This window comes from Trematosphaeria pertusa (assembly GCF_010094035.1).
Source record: "Trematosphaeria pertusa strain CBS 122368 unplaced genomic scaffold BU26scaffold_10, whole genome shotgun sequence".
NCBI lineage: Eukaryota > Fungi > Ascomycota > Dothideomycetes > Pleosporales > Trematosphaeriaceae > Trematosphaeria > Trematosphaeria pertusa.
Genome location: NW_022987221.1, coordinates 863,682 through 878,022, shown reverse-complemented (window position 1 = coordinate 878,022; position 14,341 = coordinate 863,682). Strand labels below are relative to the sequence as shown.

At 52.9% G+C, this 14,341-nt stretch overlaps 6 protein-coding genes across 6 annotated transcripts; 3 read left to right on the top strand and 3 right to left on the bottom strand.

Moving 5' to 3' along the window:
* Nucleotides 1-596: 596 nt before the first annotated feature.
* Nucleotides 597-1,891, bottom strand: BU26DRAFT_51390 (uncharacterized protein). The gene has a single exon (XM_033827719.1). It carries the CDS (start codon nucleotides 1,740-1,742, stop codon nucleotides 732-734), a length of 1,011 nt encoding a protein of 336 aa, XP_033681698.1. The 5' UTR covers nucleotides 1,743-1,891; the 3' UTR covers nucleotides 597-731.
* Nucleotides 1,892-3,679: 1,788 nt separating this feature from the next.
* On the top strand, nucleotides 3,680-5,419 carry BU26DRAFT_487965 (uncharacterized protein; the record flags this gene model as incomplete). The annotated part of the gene is made up of 2 exons (XM_033825963.1): nucleotides 3,680-4,399; nucleotides 4,673-5,419. The coding sequence occupies 2 exons, from the start codon at nucleotides 3,680-3,682 to the stop codon at nucleotides 5,384-5,386; spliced, it is 1,434 nt and encodes a 477-aa protein (XP_033681697.1). The 3' UTR covers nucleotides 5,387-5,419.
* A 1,942-nt stretch (nucleotides 5,420-7,361) lies between these two features.
* Nucleotides 7,362-9,572, top strand: BU26DRAFT_576604 (uncharacterized protein; the record flags this gene model as incomplete). The annotated part of the gene is made up of 2 exons (XM_033834379.1): nucleotides 7,362-9,010; nucleotides 9,068-9,572. 2 exons carry the CDS (start codon nucleotides 7,362-7,364, stop codon nucleotides 9,570-9,572), a joined length of 2,154 nt encoding a protein of 717 aa, XP_033681696.1.
* A 165-nt stretch (nucleotides 9,573-9,737) lies between these two features.
* Nucleotides 9,738-10,028, bottom strand: BU26DRAFT_51378 (uncharacterized protein). The gene has a single exon (XM_033827694.1). It carries the CDS (start codon nucleotides 9,958-9,960, stop codon nucleotides 9,805-9,807), a length of 156 nt encoding a protein of 51 aa, XP_033681695.1. The 5' UTR covers nucleotides 9,961-10,028; the 3' UTR covers nucleotides 9,738-9,804.
* Nucleotides 10,029-10,075: 47 nt separating this feature from the next.
* BU26DRAFT_606894 (uncharacterized protein) lies at nucleotides 10,076-11,359 on the bottom strand. The gene is made up of 2 exons (XM_033835704.1): nucleotides 11,043-11,359; nucleotides 10,076-10,976 (listed from the first exon to the last, which is right to left on the bottom strand). The coding sequence occupies exons 1-2, from the start codon at nucleotides 11,281-11,283 to the stop codon at nucleotides 10,339-10,341; spliced, it is 879 nt and encodes a 292-aa protein (XP_033681694.1). The 5' UTR covers nucleotides 11,284-11,359; the 3' UTR covers nucleotides 10,076-10,338.
* A 714-nt stretch (nucleotides 11,360-12,073) lies between these two features.
* BU26DRAFT_487964 (glycosyltransferase family 32 protein) lies at nucleotides 12,074-13,768 on the top strand. The gene is made up of 2 exons (XM_033825962.1): nucleotides 12,074-12,879; nucleotides 13,026-13,768. Exons 1-2 carry the CDS (start codon nucleotides 12,199-12,201, stop codon nucleotides 13,266-13,268), a joined length of 924 nt encoding a protein of 307 aa, XP_033681693.1. The 5' UTR covers nucleotides 12,074-12,198; the 3' UTR covers nucleotides 13,269-13,768.
* The last annotated feature ends 573 nt before the right edge of the window (nucleotides 13,769-14,341 follow it).

Genomic DNA, 14,341 nt, shown 5'->3' with positions numbered 1-14,341 from the left:
CCTTTCCATCATCAGCGTCGTGTCCTCTCATTCATCGAGCGCCTCTCGGATGGCTCTGTCGGCTTGTATGTACGCCTTCACGCGCGCGTTGCTATCACAAGGTCGTCGTTAGATGCTAAGAGCCTCACATTTTCTATCTACGATATCGTACTACCATTGACGCCAGCCAACGTTGCTGGAAATTGAAGACCAACAGACGCCGTTCACATCGCACAACTACCTAAAAAAGAGATAGCTGTGGTATCGTGGCGACATCTGCATCGTGGATAATAATGCTGGGGAAAGAGATAGGGGAAAGGCAAGGGATATGGCAGCCAGCGAGGGCCGCTACCCATGCCCTGGATCCCGTAAAACAAGCCAAACACCATGTAAAAGAGGGAAGAGGCTGGCAGCTAGCCAACGAGGTCCTACAACGCGGGGGGACTAGAGCCGGCCGCCTTTCCGTGAAAGATGATACATAGAGATGACACAAGAGGAACGCAGCCGTGGCCGGCGACTGAAGATTGGTGTGGTCTTCTGACGGCGAGTTGGCGAGAGGATGAGCGGCGTGAAGTCGTGATGAGAGAGGAAGCCGGCCGCGGCTGTCGTTTAGAAAGGTGAGGAGTTGTAATGGAACCCGCTAAGGATGCACAGGGTGTATGAAGACCGAAGGGCGCGATTTAGGGATCACAGGAAGATGCCTGTCAACGCGGATTCGTGACGAACCCAGATTCGGCTTGCGCAAGGGACAACTACTTGCGAGCCTTCTTTTTGCCCTTGTTCTTGCCCTTGGCAATGTCGATCTTGGACACGCCAGCGACGATGCTCTCGAAACCTCTATCCTTCTGCTCCTCCTGGGTCTCAGTAACGTTCTCACCCTCTTCTGGAGTCTCAGGCAGCGGCGGATTCTTGGGACGACCCTTCCAAGTGCGATTGTTCTTGTCGTGCCGGTTCAACAAAGTCTTAGACTTGGACTTGCCGCCGTTAAGCCACTTCTCCTCAAGTTTCTCGCGCATGGCCATCTTCTTGTCCTCAAAGGCCGACGCTGCCCCGTCATTCTGCGCAGGCGTCGGAAGGTTGTTCGCCCAGGAGATCGCCCGCATAGCAGGAGTGGGACCAGCATCGGCGTCATTGACAGGAGCTATAATATTCTGGTTATAGCCGTTTATAGCAGCCACAGCGCCAAGAGGAGCCTTCAGAATGCTACTATGGTCCCTAGTGGCGACGGCTCCGAGAGCGGCTTTGGGAGGCTTGCTAGAGCCCCTCGGGCCGGCGATGACAAAAGCACCACCCCTGGGGTTCTTGACATAGCCGCCCTTCTGTTTGCGCTGCTCCTGCTCCATCTGCTGGTCCTCCTGCTTCTTCGACTTAGCGGCCCACATCTGCTCCTTCTTCATCTTCTCGAAAATAGTGTGGGCGCCGTCGTCCTCCTCAATGTAGCCCTTCTCAGCGTACTTGGCATCCGCATGAGCTTCGGCTGCAGCAACCACCAGCTGCTTCGCCATAGCGGCGGTCGCGTACGGGTCAGGCATCTGCCGCGCTGCCTTGATGAGCGGATCTTCAATGTCCCCCCAGAAGACCCGCTGGCCCCGTCGCATCTTGTCGAAGACATTATTGATGGTGAATCCGAAGGTGGATTTGTGAGTGCCGCAACCTGGTGAGTCATTGAAGAACTCTTGCAAGCAGCGTTCACGGCCGCGCTCGGGTAAGGTTATGAACTCTAGGCAAAAGCCATATTGCCTGTATGCATGATTACCTGACATTCTCTACTGGTTTGAACGGGAGAGGATGAAAGGGGTAATACTTACGGCGGCCAACCCATAAAGGATTTACGCGACATTGCGCCCGTTCGACGATCGTGATGTGCATGCGAGTTGGGCTCTCCCGTTCCACAGTTCTTGAAATGGGGGTTGAAGTATTTCGACTCGAAGAGGGGTCCGTAAACCTCCCGGTATGGGAAGCGGTTGCGAGCAATCTCTTCTTCGGGATCGTGCGCCGGGAAGACAATAGTCTCAACGACCCGTCCGCCTACGAACTTCAACTCCTTCTTGGCGAGCGTCGTCATGCCGGCTGGTGAGAGTTTCGAAACAGGGAGCTATCACGAGTGGAAAGTCGCAGTCGGCTTTGGGGCTCTGTCCGGAACTCATGGCAGCGTGGTTGTTTTGTTGTGATTGAAGGTTGCGTTGAGTTGAGAAGATCTGGACCGGGACTGCCTCAGAAGATGAAGGGAGGTACCCGACGGGAGATGCTAATCGGCGGCGCTAGTGGAGGAGGGAAATGTTGCGTTGCTGGAGCTGTACCATGACCCAGGAGCAACGGCTAGGCAGCTCATATCCAGTGGAGATCGTGGTGGTGAAATATCACGAGTAGTTCCTCGCACCTCATCGGCTACAGGACTATAGCTTCGTAAGGGATGCCCTGCCCACCACAGCGCACCTACATTCATGGCACTACTCATTGTGAGAATACAGTGCGAAGATCACCTACGTTAGCACCCAATGTCGCCTTCTCCAACGACGGCCTCCCGGCCTCTGTGCTACCACAGCATCACATTTCCCCTTTTTGAAGGCGTTCAGATGCGGGTTCGTCGAAAGTATGCCACTGTTCCCGCGAATATATACAGTCGCTTTTGAAGTTCCGTCCTTAGGATAATTCTCATATACTCCAGGTACTCGCGTGGAACTGTTCAATGCCGTCTCCTCTTTGTGTGGATTACGACGTTATAGCGTTACTAACCTCGCATGGCGATGTTGGTACAACATAGGCAGGTGAACGTGTGCTGACTAAGATATCTAGGGGAGACGTCGCCGGTCACATCGTGCGGATCCCCAAAGAATAGGGAAGGTCATTGTGAAAGTAGATCTCCCTCAACAAAGTGAGATGCCAAGACCCACTTTCTGCAATTCTCGTGGCCAAAGCAGCACCGCTTCGCGCCCGAATTCACCGCACCACCCTACATATAACCTCCCGCCCGCCGCTCTTCGGCAAGCAAGCTTGTTCTACGCCTACTTCAACCACGGCGCCGCACACAACCCAGAACGCAAACACATACAGCCTCTCGACCCACGAGCACCCTACCATGCGTTCTTTCTTCAAGCGTTCCGCTCCCTCAAACGAGGCTATGGCGGCTACCCCACTGCTGAATAAAGACCCGCACGCTGAAATCCCAGCCACGTTCGAGACTAAGTTTCAGGAGAAGACGCCTCGTATCGCCTACTGCACCCTGATCAAGGCATTGGGCGATCTGTACACCGGTGGCAAGGAGAAAGTCCTCCGACTGTTTGGACGTTCCGCAATCGAGAAGCCACATTCCGTAGCCACCAACACGTCGAGCGTCTTCACACTCCCGCCTCTCAACCTACCATCCACGGAAGTGCTGATGGAGGCCGAGATTACCATTATTTCAGAGACATCCTCGCTGTCCTCGTCTATTTCGGATTGCGCAGATAAGGCCGATCTTGTGGCTCAATCTACTTCGTCTGGTTCGGATACATCTTCGACCACTGAACAAGGCTCGGCATTCTGTTCGGCTGGTGATGAGAACAACGCATGCCCTGAGAATGGTGGGGCAAATATGCAGGACGAGAACGATAACGACTGTTGTGGTGCGGATAGCGTAGAGGATGCCGACGAAGCCAGCGACGCTGACTCAGTTAGACAGGTGCATGTTGTTGCGCGAATGAGCAAGCGGCAACGCATGATGCGGATCATTCGCCAATTTGCGACCAAGATCAAGTCTTCTAAAACCGAATCTGATGACGACGACGACGATGATGATAATGAGGGCGATGATGACAACGAAAATAGCAGCAATAGCAATAACAAAGGAGACGAAGGGTCAGCCCCCGACCGCAGCGATTGGGCTCCTATCCGCGCAATTTCCGACCAGTCGCTGCAGCTTCTCATGCTCGACTGCCTCGATCCATCCCACACGATAGATCTCGATTGCTCCTGTGTACTAGGCCGTACGGAGGGTGGCTACCATCACGTCGCCATCGTTGGACTTTATCGCCATCGGAAGGTTGAGCAGTACATCATCCGAATCCCTGCTCATGGCACTGCAGCTCTGTGGCGGGAAGAGGATGAATACATGTTGGACCGCGAGGTCGAAATCATGCAGCATATTCGCCTGAACACTTCGGTCCCTGTGCCTGAGATCTTCGGCTACTCTTCCAGCATGTACAATGACCTCGGCGCTCCGTATATCCTGATGGAGAAGCTTGAGGGCAATGATGCTTATGATATCTGGTTCGACCAGCCCTATAATGAAGAGAACGCCTGGGTTGCTGCTGATTGCCCTTCGGATGAAACCCACAAGAAGCGCGTCAACTTCCTCAACTCGCTAGCCCGAATCATGACCGAGCTACAGCGTCTCGAATTTAACCAGGTTGGCACGCCGATCATCCCAAAGCCTCACAAGGTGGATGGTTCCGCTGACGGCGATATCTTGGTACAAGTTGGTCAATCATACCACTGGCCATCCTCAGCGGACATCCACAAGATCATTCAGCGCGGTCCATTTGTCTCCACCCAGGATTTCATCCAGCACGCTCTCGAAAACGATTGGAATATTGAAACCTGTCCCGAGGATTGCGATGATATTGATCACGAGGATCACGAACAACACCTGCTCCAGGCAGGAATCCGCAAAATCCTCGATATCGTTTTCTCCACCGCGCCCTTTAATCCTGAGAAGCAAAACGAAACCTTCGTCATCCACCACCACGACATGGACCTCCAAAACATACTAACGGACGACGATGGCAATGTTGTCGGCATTATCGATTGGGATGGCGCCTTCGCCGCACCCCGTTGCATCGGCCCTGCCGCAGCGCCCAAGTTTTTACGACGCGATTTCTTTCCAGATTTCAGCCACATGATTGACATCACACCCCACATGTCTTGGAACACAGGCTACTATCGCAACATCTACGCGCAGGCCATGGTGGCAGCGCAGAACCCCGACGCCAAGTACACTACCAAATCTGCCCTGTACCAAGCCGCGATCGCCGCGATCTACGAAGGTGGCGATGTCTTCGATTTCACTGATAAGATCCTTCGCGAGATCCCCGGCTTCCGGATGAACACGGATGCGTTTAAGTGTACGTTGGGTAAGGGCTGGCCGGCTGCGGAACGCTTCCTGAAGCGCGAGATCCGGAAGATTATGGCCCCTGAGCTGCCGAAGGAGAACTACTGGGGCGGCGTTGACATCGAGATGGTTGACTCATCCACTTCGACTTCCTCAACGGATTCGGATTCTAGCCCATGCCATTCCCTCACTTCGGAAACGTCGCTGTTGTCGTCTCAGTCAAGCAACGGCGATTCAGCGGACGGCTACCCGTCGCGGGGTAAGGGGGATAACTCTAAAGTCGATCCGGCGCCGCTGGCTGTGGCTGAATGTGGTTGAGTGGAATGGGTAAGGGAATTTGCTATTCGCTCTAATACCTTTCTAGATTCTTTTCCTATATTTCTTTTCATGTTGTCTAAAACTTGTGGATATACAGTAAGATGAGGTGGTAATGAAATATAATGTTACAAGAATATACACCCCTCTTCGATGGCATTGACATGCGAATAATTTATCCAGTATCGCTCACCGTGGTGTAGGAAAGGGAAGGATGAAGTAGGAATGCGGCCGGCATGCATGTGATCGTGGCTTGGTGTGGCTTGCGCAGCTGCCGAGCAAAATTTTGCGGTTTCCGACCCAAAGCGTAACCCTCTTTCTCCTCTACCTACGGCCTATACAGCCATGTATACGTGAGCGCTCATCATCTGGATGCTACGCCTTAATATCTATGCCGGGTTACGTCCCTTGTTCCCTGCGGTTCGCGCCGCACCTGTGTCAGCACCGAAATCAGGATCGGAGGGCGAGGGCGGGAGTCAAGCATTATCCAGTCAGTCAATGAACAGCTCAATCATAAGTCGGCTGAGGAAGAGACTGGAGCCAGAAAGAAGTGGGCCGCCCATTGCCGCTGCTGTTGACACTGAAAGAAAGATTGGGTGCCGCTTAGAGTAGCGCTGAAAACCCCAGAAGAGACCGCCAAAGAGACAAAAACGTCCCTAGGCTAAGTCTGTACCCCTGTTAATTGCTATAATAAGGCTTAGAAGGGTGCTTGTTTTGGCCACGCTTTCGGTCACCAACATCGTTCCTCCATCACATTACGCGTCGCCGCCGCCGGGCCATTTATTAGGAGCGAAAAGCCTCCGGATGTCGCCAGTACGTATGTTGAGGAAATGCTCGTTCCACCTATCGTATCGTCAATTCGGGCCAAGCAGCCATTCCCACACCTTATGATCGTCGAGATCGAGCGGCTTATCGTCCGGAAACCACTGGTACTTAAATTTGCCGGTTGCGTCCTTGTTGTGCATGTCCTGTAAGTAGATTAGCGAACTATCCATGTTCCAGCTATATAATAACTCACTTCCTTGTGCTCGTCTTGCACGATCGTCTCTTCATTATCTGGCAACTCCTGGGTGCGCCGGTTCTGTTGGACATACTAGACATGCTGGGCATACGGAACCTGTGGGCCCCCTTGGATCTGTTGGACCTGCTGGAACTGTTGGACCAGCTGGGCCGGTTGTAACGGTTAACCCTTCTTCTTGCCCTTGTTCTTACCCATGGTCAAGTTGCGAGTTGGATACGTGGATGTTTGTTGTGCGGACTGAGTGGGAGAGTGATGTGGCGTGGTGCTATATAGTGGAGGCGTATAGGGGGAATTTCGGGAGAAAGAGTCAGGTAAACATGGTCTCAGGGGGGAAATACATCCATAATTCACGCTCCCGGACGACCGACTCCGCGTTGCACCAAGCCTTTCACAACTGAACGGCACCGCCGCCGGACATCTGATGGACCTGTACCAGTGAACACCAATCCCGTTTCCCGCGGCGTCTCCTCATGGCTACTACTTATATAATGATAGCATTCCTTGCAGGATCGATCATCGTTGTGGTTTCGCCTCGCTTAGGGGGCTTACGTTCTAGAAAGGTAAGATCGAAAACATGCTCGTATATGTATCATCTCACCTTGATTTGGTCTGAATTACCATGACCAAAGATCCCGGCTGTACGATCCTGTAACTTCAATATATTTCCTTACATTGTGTGGCGAATAGGCGCTTTAGGAGTCGGCAATTGGCCTGTGCGATAGACTTTAGTTGTGAACAGTTGGATATAGCGGGGAACCGTTTTTCATAAATCGCCAAAGGCGTTTTCGTCCCCTCATCTGTTGAAACCGCGTTGACTACTCCGTCGTAGGTTTCACCTTCGCAACGCCGGGGCTTCAGCGCTATATGACTCGCCTCGCTTGCACCCTCTCAGCAAATAAGCTTCTTTGCTTCCAAACCCAGAAGCACAAGCTCTAACCCCAACGGCACAACTTCAAGATGAAGCTCTCCCCGCGCTGTCCATCATCTCAGACTGAGATTCAGGCGGCGCTTTCTCGCATGACGCTGATCAAGGTGCCGTCGCCGGACATGGACAACAAGTACGATATCCATACTATCGAGCTGAAGCGGCCCAGCACACTCAAGAAGCTGTCCAAAAAGATCTACAAGAAGACGAAGGATTCGTGGGGTCACTTAACTAGCAAGATCGTGGACCTGGTCAAGCGCGACAAAGTCGATCACGAAGCCTTCATCGGTGGAACGTCGACTCACTACACCATTCCGCCGCCCGACTTAGGCCCACATGACATGTATGAAGGCGCAGAAGCCACGCTCGCTTCGACCGAATCTTTGGACGCAGAGCTCGAACTGCCACTATCGTCGGCTGCTCGCCATTCATCCCGCTCAACGGCCTCCAACGAATCTCACTCGCAGCAATACTACCCGCTGTCGTCAACGTCCACGGCTCTCGAACCAGACTCGGCGGAAGCCGCGTCCACTAGCTATCCCGGTCGGACTGTTTCGCTTTCTATAGAGAAAGATGCCGCAGGCAACAAACGGTTCTCATCAGATATACCAGACACCAAGCAACTACCCAAGTCCCCATATCTTCATCCACATCAGCAGCGAGATCTAAAGCGCAAGCGCTCAGATGCTTCCACAGACAAGAAAGAGTACAAGAAGAATTCGCTAAATATTAAGAAACTCTTTTCCAATCTGGCAGCCAAATTTAAGATCTGCTGGGGTCGGAGCAACGAAGACGAGGGCTATTACACGGGCAAGGATAAAATCGCCCCGCCTGCCGACCGAAGCGACTGGGAAGTCATCCGTAATATCCCCGATGATACTCTGCGTTCTCTACTGCTTCAATTCACAGATCCTACCGGCAAGCTTCCGCTCGAACACACGCGCGTTCTCGGCCGCACTGAAGGCAGCTATCACCATGTCGTCTTTCTTGGGCTCCTCCGGAACCGAAACGTTGAAGAATACGTCATTCGTATTCCAGCTCATGGTACTGTCGCCTTCTGGGGCAGAGAAGATATCTACATGATGGATCGAGAGGTCAAGTTGATGGTGTACCTCTACCACCACACCAAGGTGCCAGTCGCCGAAGTCTTGGCCTGTAATACGATGATCGGTGACCTCGCTGATTTCCCATTCATCTTGATGCGGAAGTTACCAGGTAATTCTGCGTTCGACGTTTGGTACGACAATTCCTATGACCCTGTGTGGGCGTTTCGAAACGCGGATTGCCCCGGCGAGCAAACCGAGAAGAAGCGCATCAACTTCCTTCGCTCACTCGCTACCGTGCTGAGCGATCTTCGCGATATCAAGTTCGACGAGATTGGCATCCCAAACATTGTCCAGCCTTACCTTCCTATGGGAAAGGATCCCACTGAAGTTGGTCCAGCTTACCACTGGCTCTCCATGACCAACCCGAATGAATTGACTACACGCCCTACATTCAAGTCTACTCGAGAGTACGTAATGACAGCCTTGAACGAAGACTATCCGGTGGACGGGCTTGAAGTCAAGGATGACGATGACTTCAAGAAACTTGGAGTCCGCAAGGTCCTTGACATTGTTTTCTCACACCCCGTCTTCAACCCAACGGATAAGGAGACCTTTACTATCCGCCACAATGATCTGTGAGTCTTGACGATATCGTCCCGCCGAAGATTCCTCACGCTAATCAAACTGTTTAGTGATCTGCAGAATATACTGACCGACGAGGACGGCAACGTCACCGGCATCATCGACTGGGACGGTTCATTCGCCGCACCTCGCTGCGTTGGTATGGCCGCTGTCCCTATGTTCCTACGTCGCGATTGGTTCAACGAAACTGTCAATAGCTTAAGCGTATCCCCGCATATGGCCTGGAAGACACCGTACTACCGCGACATTTATGCTACTGCGATGTACGAGCGCGGCAACCCCGACGCTAAGTATACCGCCAAATCCGCCATCTATCAGGCTGCTGTTTGCGCCTTGTATGAGGGCGGTGATGTACACGACTTCGTCGACAAGCTCTTGCGCTCCATTCCCAACTTCCGCCTCGATCCCTACGAATTCAAGGTCGCGCTCGGCATGGGCTGGCCTGCAGCCGAGGAAATGCTTAAGGTGGAAATTGGAAAGATTCTGGAGCCAGGTATGCCGACAAACAGCGACCTGTGGGAGACTTATATCAATTGCGCTACCTCGGTCGACTGAACGGGAGGACGGACGGAAAATCGCAACGACAACCGTAAGGTAGGTGACAATGACTTTAGTTACCAATCCATCGACTGCAGGCCTGCTATCGTCAAGCCGAGGCGCTAGAAGCCCGTACTCCCGCGCCGTGATTGGACTTCAGGCTCGGAGCGGACTCCGAGCTCAGACAGAGACCTCGCAAGCGGATGTGCTATTGCTGCAGTGAAAAGTCAGCGCAACCAAAAAGCTCTCCTCAGGGCATGTTTACAAAAAGGTCGACTTCGTTCGACTTATCCCGCCAATCTTCGCTGTCTTGGCGTGGGTAAAACGGGCTAGACGAGGCGATGACACACCGGACGGTTGGGATAAAACCCGCCTGTCCACACATCATTCGGCCAAAGCACTTCATGAAGGCGGGGGGTTAGGGATAGCTCTCCGGGAATTTGTATTCACTTCTTATGTATGACTTCTTTCACGGTATATAGTTTTAATTGACTGTATGTGATTTCTGAAATGTTTAAGTTGTTATATCATTACGTTCATTACTATGCACGAGGCAATGGACCTTCGCACCCACATTGAGCTTGCTCCACTCACGCACAACGAAACAACCCCGCAAGGCTTTCTCGTTTCCCTGTGCCACATTCTCTTGCTGGCATGACTACTCTCCTCAGCTCCAGCAGGACGTTCTCCACGCAAGTCACCCCGCGTACAGCGGGCTCATTGTTGGCGGGTTATTTCACAGCTAGAGGCGCCTGAGACACAGAGTTCCGACCGGAGGACTGCCTCAGCGCTTCGGCGACTGCAGAGCCGGTAACTCATGCTGTGTCGATTCTGCCACGGTGCCCCTACCAGACGCCATCGACGGCGGCTGCCAACATTGACTTGTCATATTCAACTCGGAATCAGATGGCGCCATTTCCACTGGCGATCGAAGAGGTACCTCTACCGCTTCTCCGCCATAGTTGCTTTTGTAATACTCCATTTGTGGTGCTGAGTCTGGGACCCTGGTCTTGATGTTGTCGCGGTTCCGACGATGTCTGAACAGAAGGAAGCCAGCACCGATACCGAGGGCCAAAGCAAGGGGAATTCCGATGCCCATTCCGATCTTCGCGCCGGTCGAGGAGCCCCCTGAAGGTGGTGAGGGAGGCGGGGATGTCTGTGCGTTGGAGGGTGCGCTAGTAGGTATGGAGGCTTCCGTAGGTGTGGAAACTGGCGCTGTACTAAGAAATGGAATGGATGGGGTTGCTGTAATGCTAGAAATTGTTGGTGAAAGGTCTTTGGAGGAAATGTTGAAGTAGTGGCTGTTCGAATCCGATGTCGTAGCGCCCTCTTCGAAGATGGATAGGTAGAACATGTTCGAGAGGGTGAGGTTTTTGGTAGTGCCAACAAGCCATGTGAAGTCCGTTTTGTTCACGACACTTTCTACATAATAGATCAGTACTCTATTACTGTGTCGCAGTCGAAGTCTTGGAGAAAAGGCAGACCTACGGAATATGTATTCCATTGGCATCATCCATTCCGTCCCGTTCAGTTGGACGAGAGTGAGTGACACGGGCTTATCCGCTTTATCGGATGTCCAGGCTATGGTAATGGTCGAGCCTTCCGGATAGATTGGGTTCGAGCTGAAGTCACCTTCGCGCCCGAATGGAGGAGGATTGATGAAGTCAATGCACAAGACTGAGCAAAGGAGGCAGACCAGGACGGCCGCCAAAGGGAGAAGACGTAGCATGCGAGGTATAGGGAGCGATTTCGGTGGATTATCGCAGTAGAAGGAAGCAGCACTGAGAGTGATAGGTGGCCCTGCAGAGGTGGATAGGAGAGTGCAATCGTGGGACAGAGGACAGTGCGCACACAGGCAAAGCACAATTACCCGATCCCAAGGTCCGCGACACACAAGAGCGGCGCAGCAACGCTGGATCATGATCAGGAGCAATCTCCGCATCCACGAGGTGGCAGTATTATCTCCCGCACCAGACGGGCGACAAAACTCCTAATGAATCTTCCACCACAGTTTGGTTCTCATGCTTTGCGTCTGCCAGGGACGAATCGAGGTTTGTGAGGACGGGCTATGGTTCCCACATGATTGCTAGGAAGATTCATACCGTCTGCTCCCGCCCCCCTCATTCGGAAGAACCGACCATGAAACTAGAGTTTTGTGGCTTGTCGTCAACCTGCATCTTCTGTGATCAAATCATACAAACGCCACCCGTTTCATGTGAGCAGCCTGAAAAGGATTCTTGACCGGAGCAGAGTGTAATTCGTGCTGTGCCGCATGCGCGTTAGCGCTCGCTTAGCGAAAAATAGTTGCTGACTTCGAGGCGCCTTGCCAATCTCGTCGCATAACCTGTTCGAGCCCGTCGCTCTGATTGGTCCGTCGCTCGGATTCTTTCATGGCCCTCACCGTTTGCCCCGAGTGCGGTACGGATACAAAGAAAGGGGGCAACAAACTGCGCCGCATTGCCTTCGGGTAAAATGTGTCCGTGGCCTAGCCAGCTTGTCGTTCGTCCTGTCTTTGAAATATACACAGTACGGTTGCAATATTAGTTTGCAATCACACCTATCCGCGACACCGTACCCTCGTTTTTCGTCGTCCATGTCTCTTCTTCTCTTGTAAACCTTTTCTTGAAGACCCAGCAGGCTCCCAATGATCCTCTCTTACCGGCCATTATCATCCAAATTCTTATTCTCCGCTGTGCTCATTACCTTCTGCGGCGTCGTCTTTCTCTACCGCTGCTGGCATTTCGGCGAACGTCCGGTGCCACTGCACCTGCCTCTATATGACGGCGTACCAAAGAAGATATGGTACAAGCTCGGTCCGAGCGGATTAAGCAACGACAGCCGGGAATGGACTGATAGCTGCATCAACGCCAACCCGAACTACCAGGCCGAGTTTATGACGGATGACTCCGCCGATGCATATGTTGCGAACAAGTTTGCGTCTCGTCCGGAACTCGTCGAGACGTACTCCAACCTGACTATTCCAATCCTCAAAGCCGACTTGTTGCGCTACCTGCTGCTCTTCGATCAAGGAGGTATCTGGTCCGATCTCGACATATCGTGCGAAGGGATTCCAATCGACCAGTGGATACCACCGAAGTACAAGAGCAAAGCCGGGCTGGTGGTGGGATGGGAGTTCGATGTTGGTTGGGATTTCAACTTCGTGCGCCAATTTGCGAGCTGGACTATCTTAGCAAAACCGGGGCTGCCGCACATGTTGATGGTCATCGAAGACATCCTTGAGGGATTGCATGAAAAGATGGCGGAGCATAATGTTCCTCTTGCGCAGTTGACGCTCGATAAGGTCGGTGACGTCGTGGATATCACGGTACGTAGGTCGCGATCCACGCTCTAGCATCGCTCAGCTTTTACCTGGGGAAAGCTCTGCTCTCAGGCTTGTAGCAGGTTAAAATCTAAGGCATGCTAGAGAGTCCACTTCCCTTGATTCGAGACATCTGCTAAGTGTTCCACCAGGGCCCGCGGCGGCTGACCAGGAGCGTCCTCAAGAGTTTGGAGAAAACGCTCAACACGACCATCCCTCCCGCCGACATTGCGAAACTCTTGGAACCCAAGCTAGTGGGAGATGTATTGATTATGCCGGGATATTCGTTCGCCGCATCGTCGAATAAGTACGGAGAAGGCGAAGTGGGCCCGCCGCTGGTCACCCATCACTACGCTGGCACCTGGAAGAACGACTATGGCGGGGAGCAGCCTTAAAATGGAGACCGGGTATGAAGTTCAAAAACCACCGGAAACACACTGCAATGGTGGCTATCCACCTAGCGGTACGCGCGTCCGATTAGCGGTGCCGGCTAGGTGCACGTCCTGCTTGAAGAGTGGAAGACGGCTGGTGCATGCTCGCGAGATGCCTTAGCGCTGGAGAACCGGACCGAGGCCGATGATGTGGGAGGAAAGGGCGCTGCCACAGAGGGCTGAGCAGGGTCGCTATGGGGTGCCCGCGACAACACTCAGAGATTGATGGTCGACGCATGCGCTCGTGAGATCCATGCTGAAGGGCATGCCACGAAAACAATTGCTGCGATGAGTAACCTCGCTGAGCAGCCACGCTGAGTAGCCATGGATGGCGGTGGTGTGGAGGCTCCGACTCAAATGCATCGAGCCGCTTATGTAATAAAGACCCGCACATCAGTCACGTGAGAGAGATGGACGATTAGCATACATCTCAGCATACGAAAGCAACCAATGATTCCATGCATACGATATACTATAATGCAATCGTGAAAGCTTCCAGCGGACAGTGCGCATCTCTTTCCACTGCAAACCCATCGGGGGATAATTCTTCCGACGAGCCCACCCAGAGTCGGGTCTCTTCCCACGGCTTGCAATCACCTCTTGCCATCACTGTTTGAACCCTTCCTATCAAAACAACATCACATGTTATCTTCGCCGTACTAGCCTCTCCAAAACCAAGAATGGCTAGCCAACGGCCGTCATTAAACGCTACAACGGTCCGAAACCTATGCGCATGTCGGTTCTGTTTGTCCCCAGGTTTATTTCAAAAGGAACATTATAGATTGACTATCCACCGACAATTGGGACCATCATGGATCGGTTATCGGCGAGGCCAGCATAGGAGTCGCTGGTAGCCGCTACCGCCAGCCAGCAACCCCTGCTCACACCTAGACTATACACAAGCAATCAAACCTAGGGGGATACTATCCATAGTGAGGGCTCCCCCCTCCAAGTATGCAATTCTCCGTGACCCCCAACGCCCATTATCCCCCGAACTTACTGGCTTGTCGAGAAAGAATGGACTGCGAAATACTCAG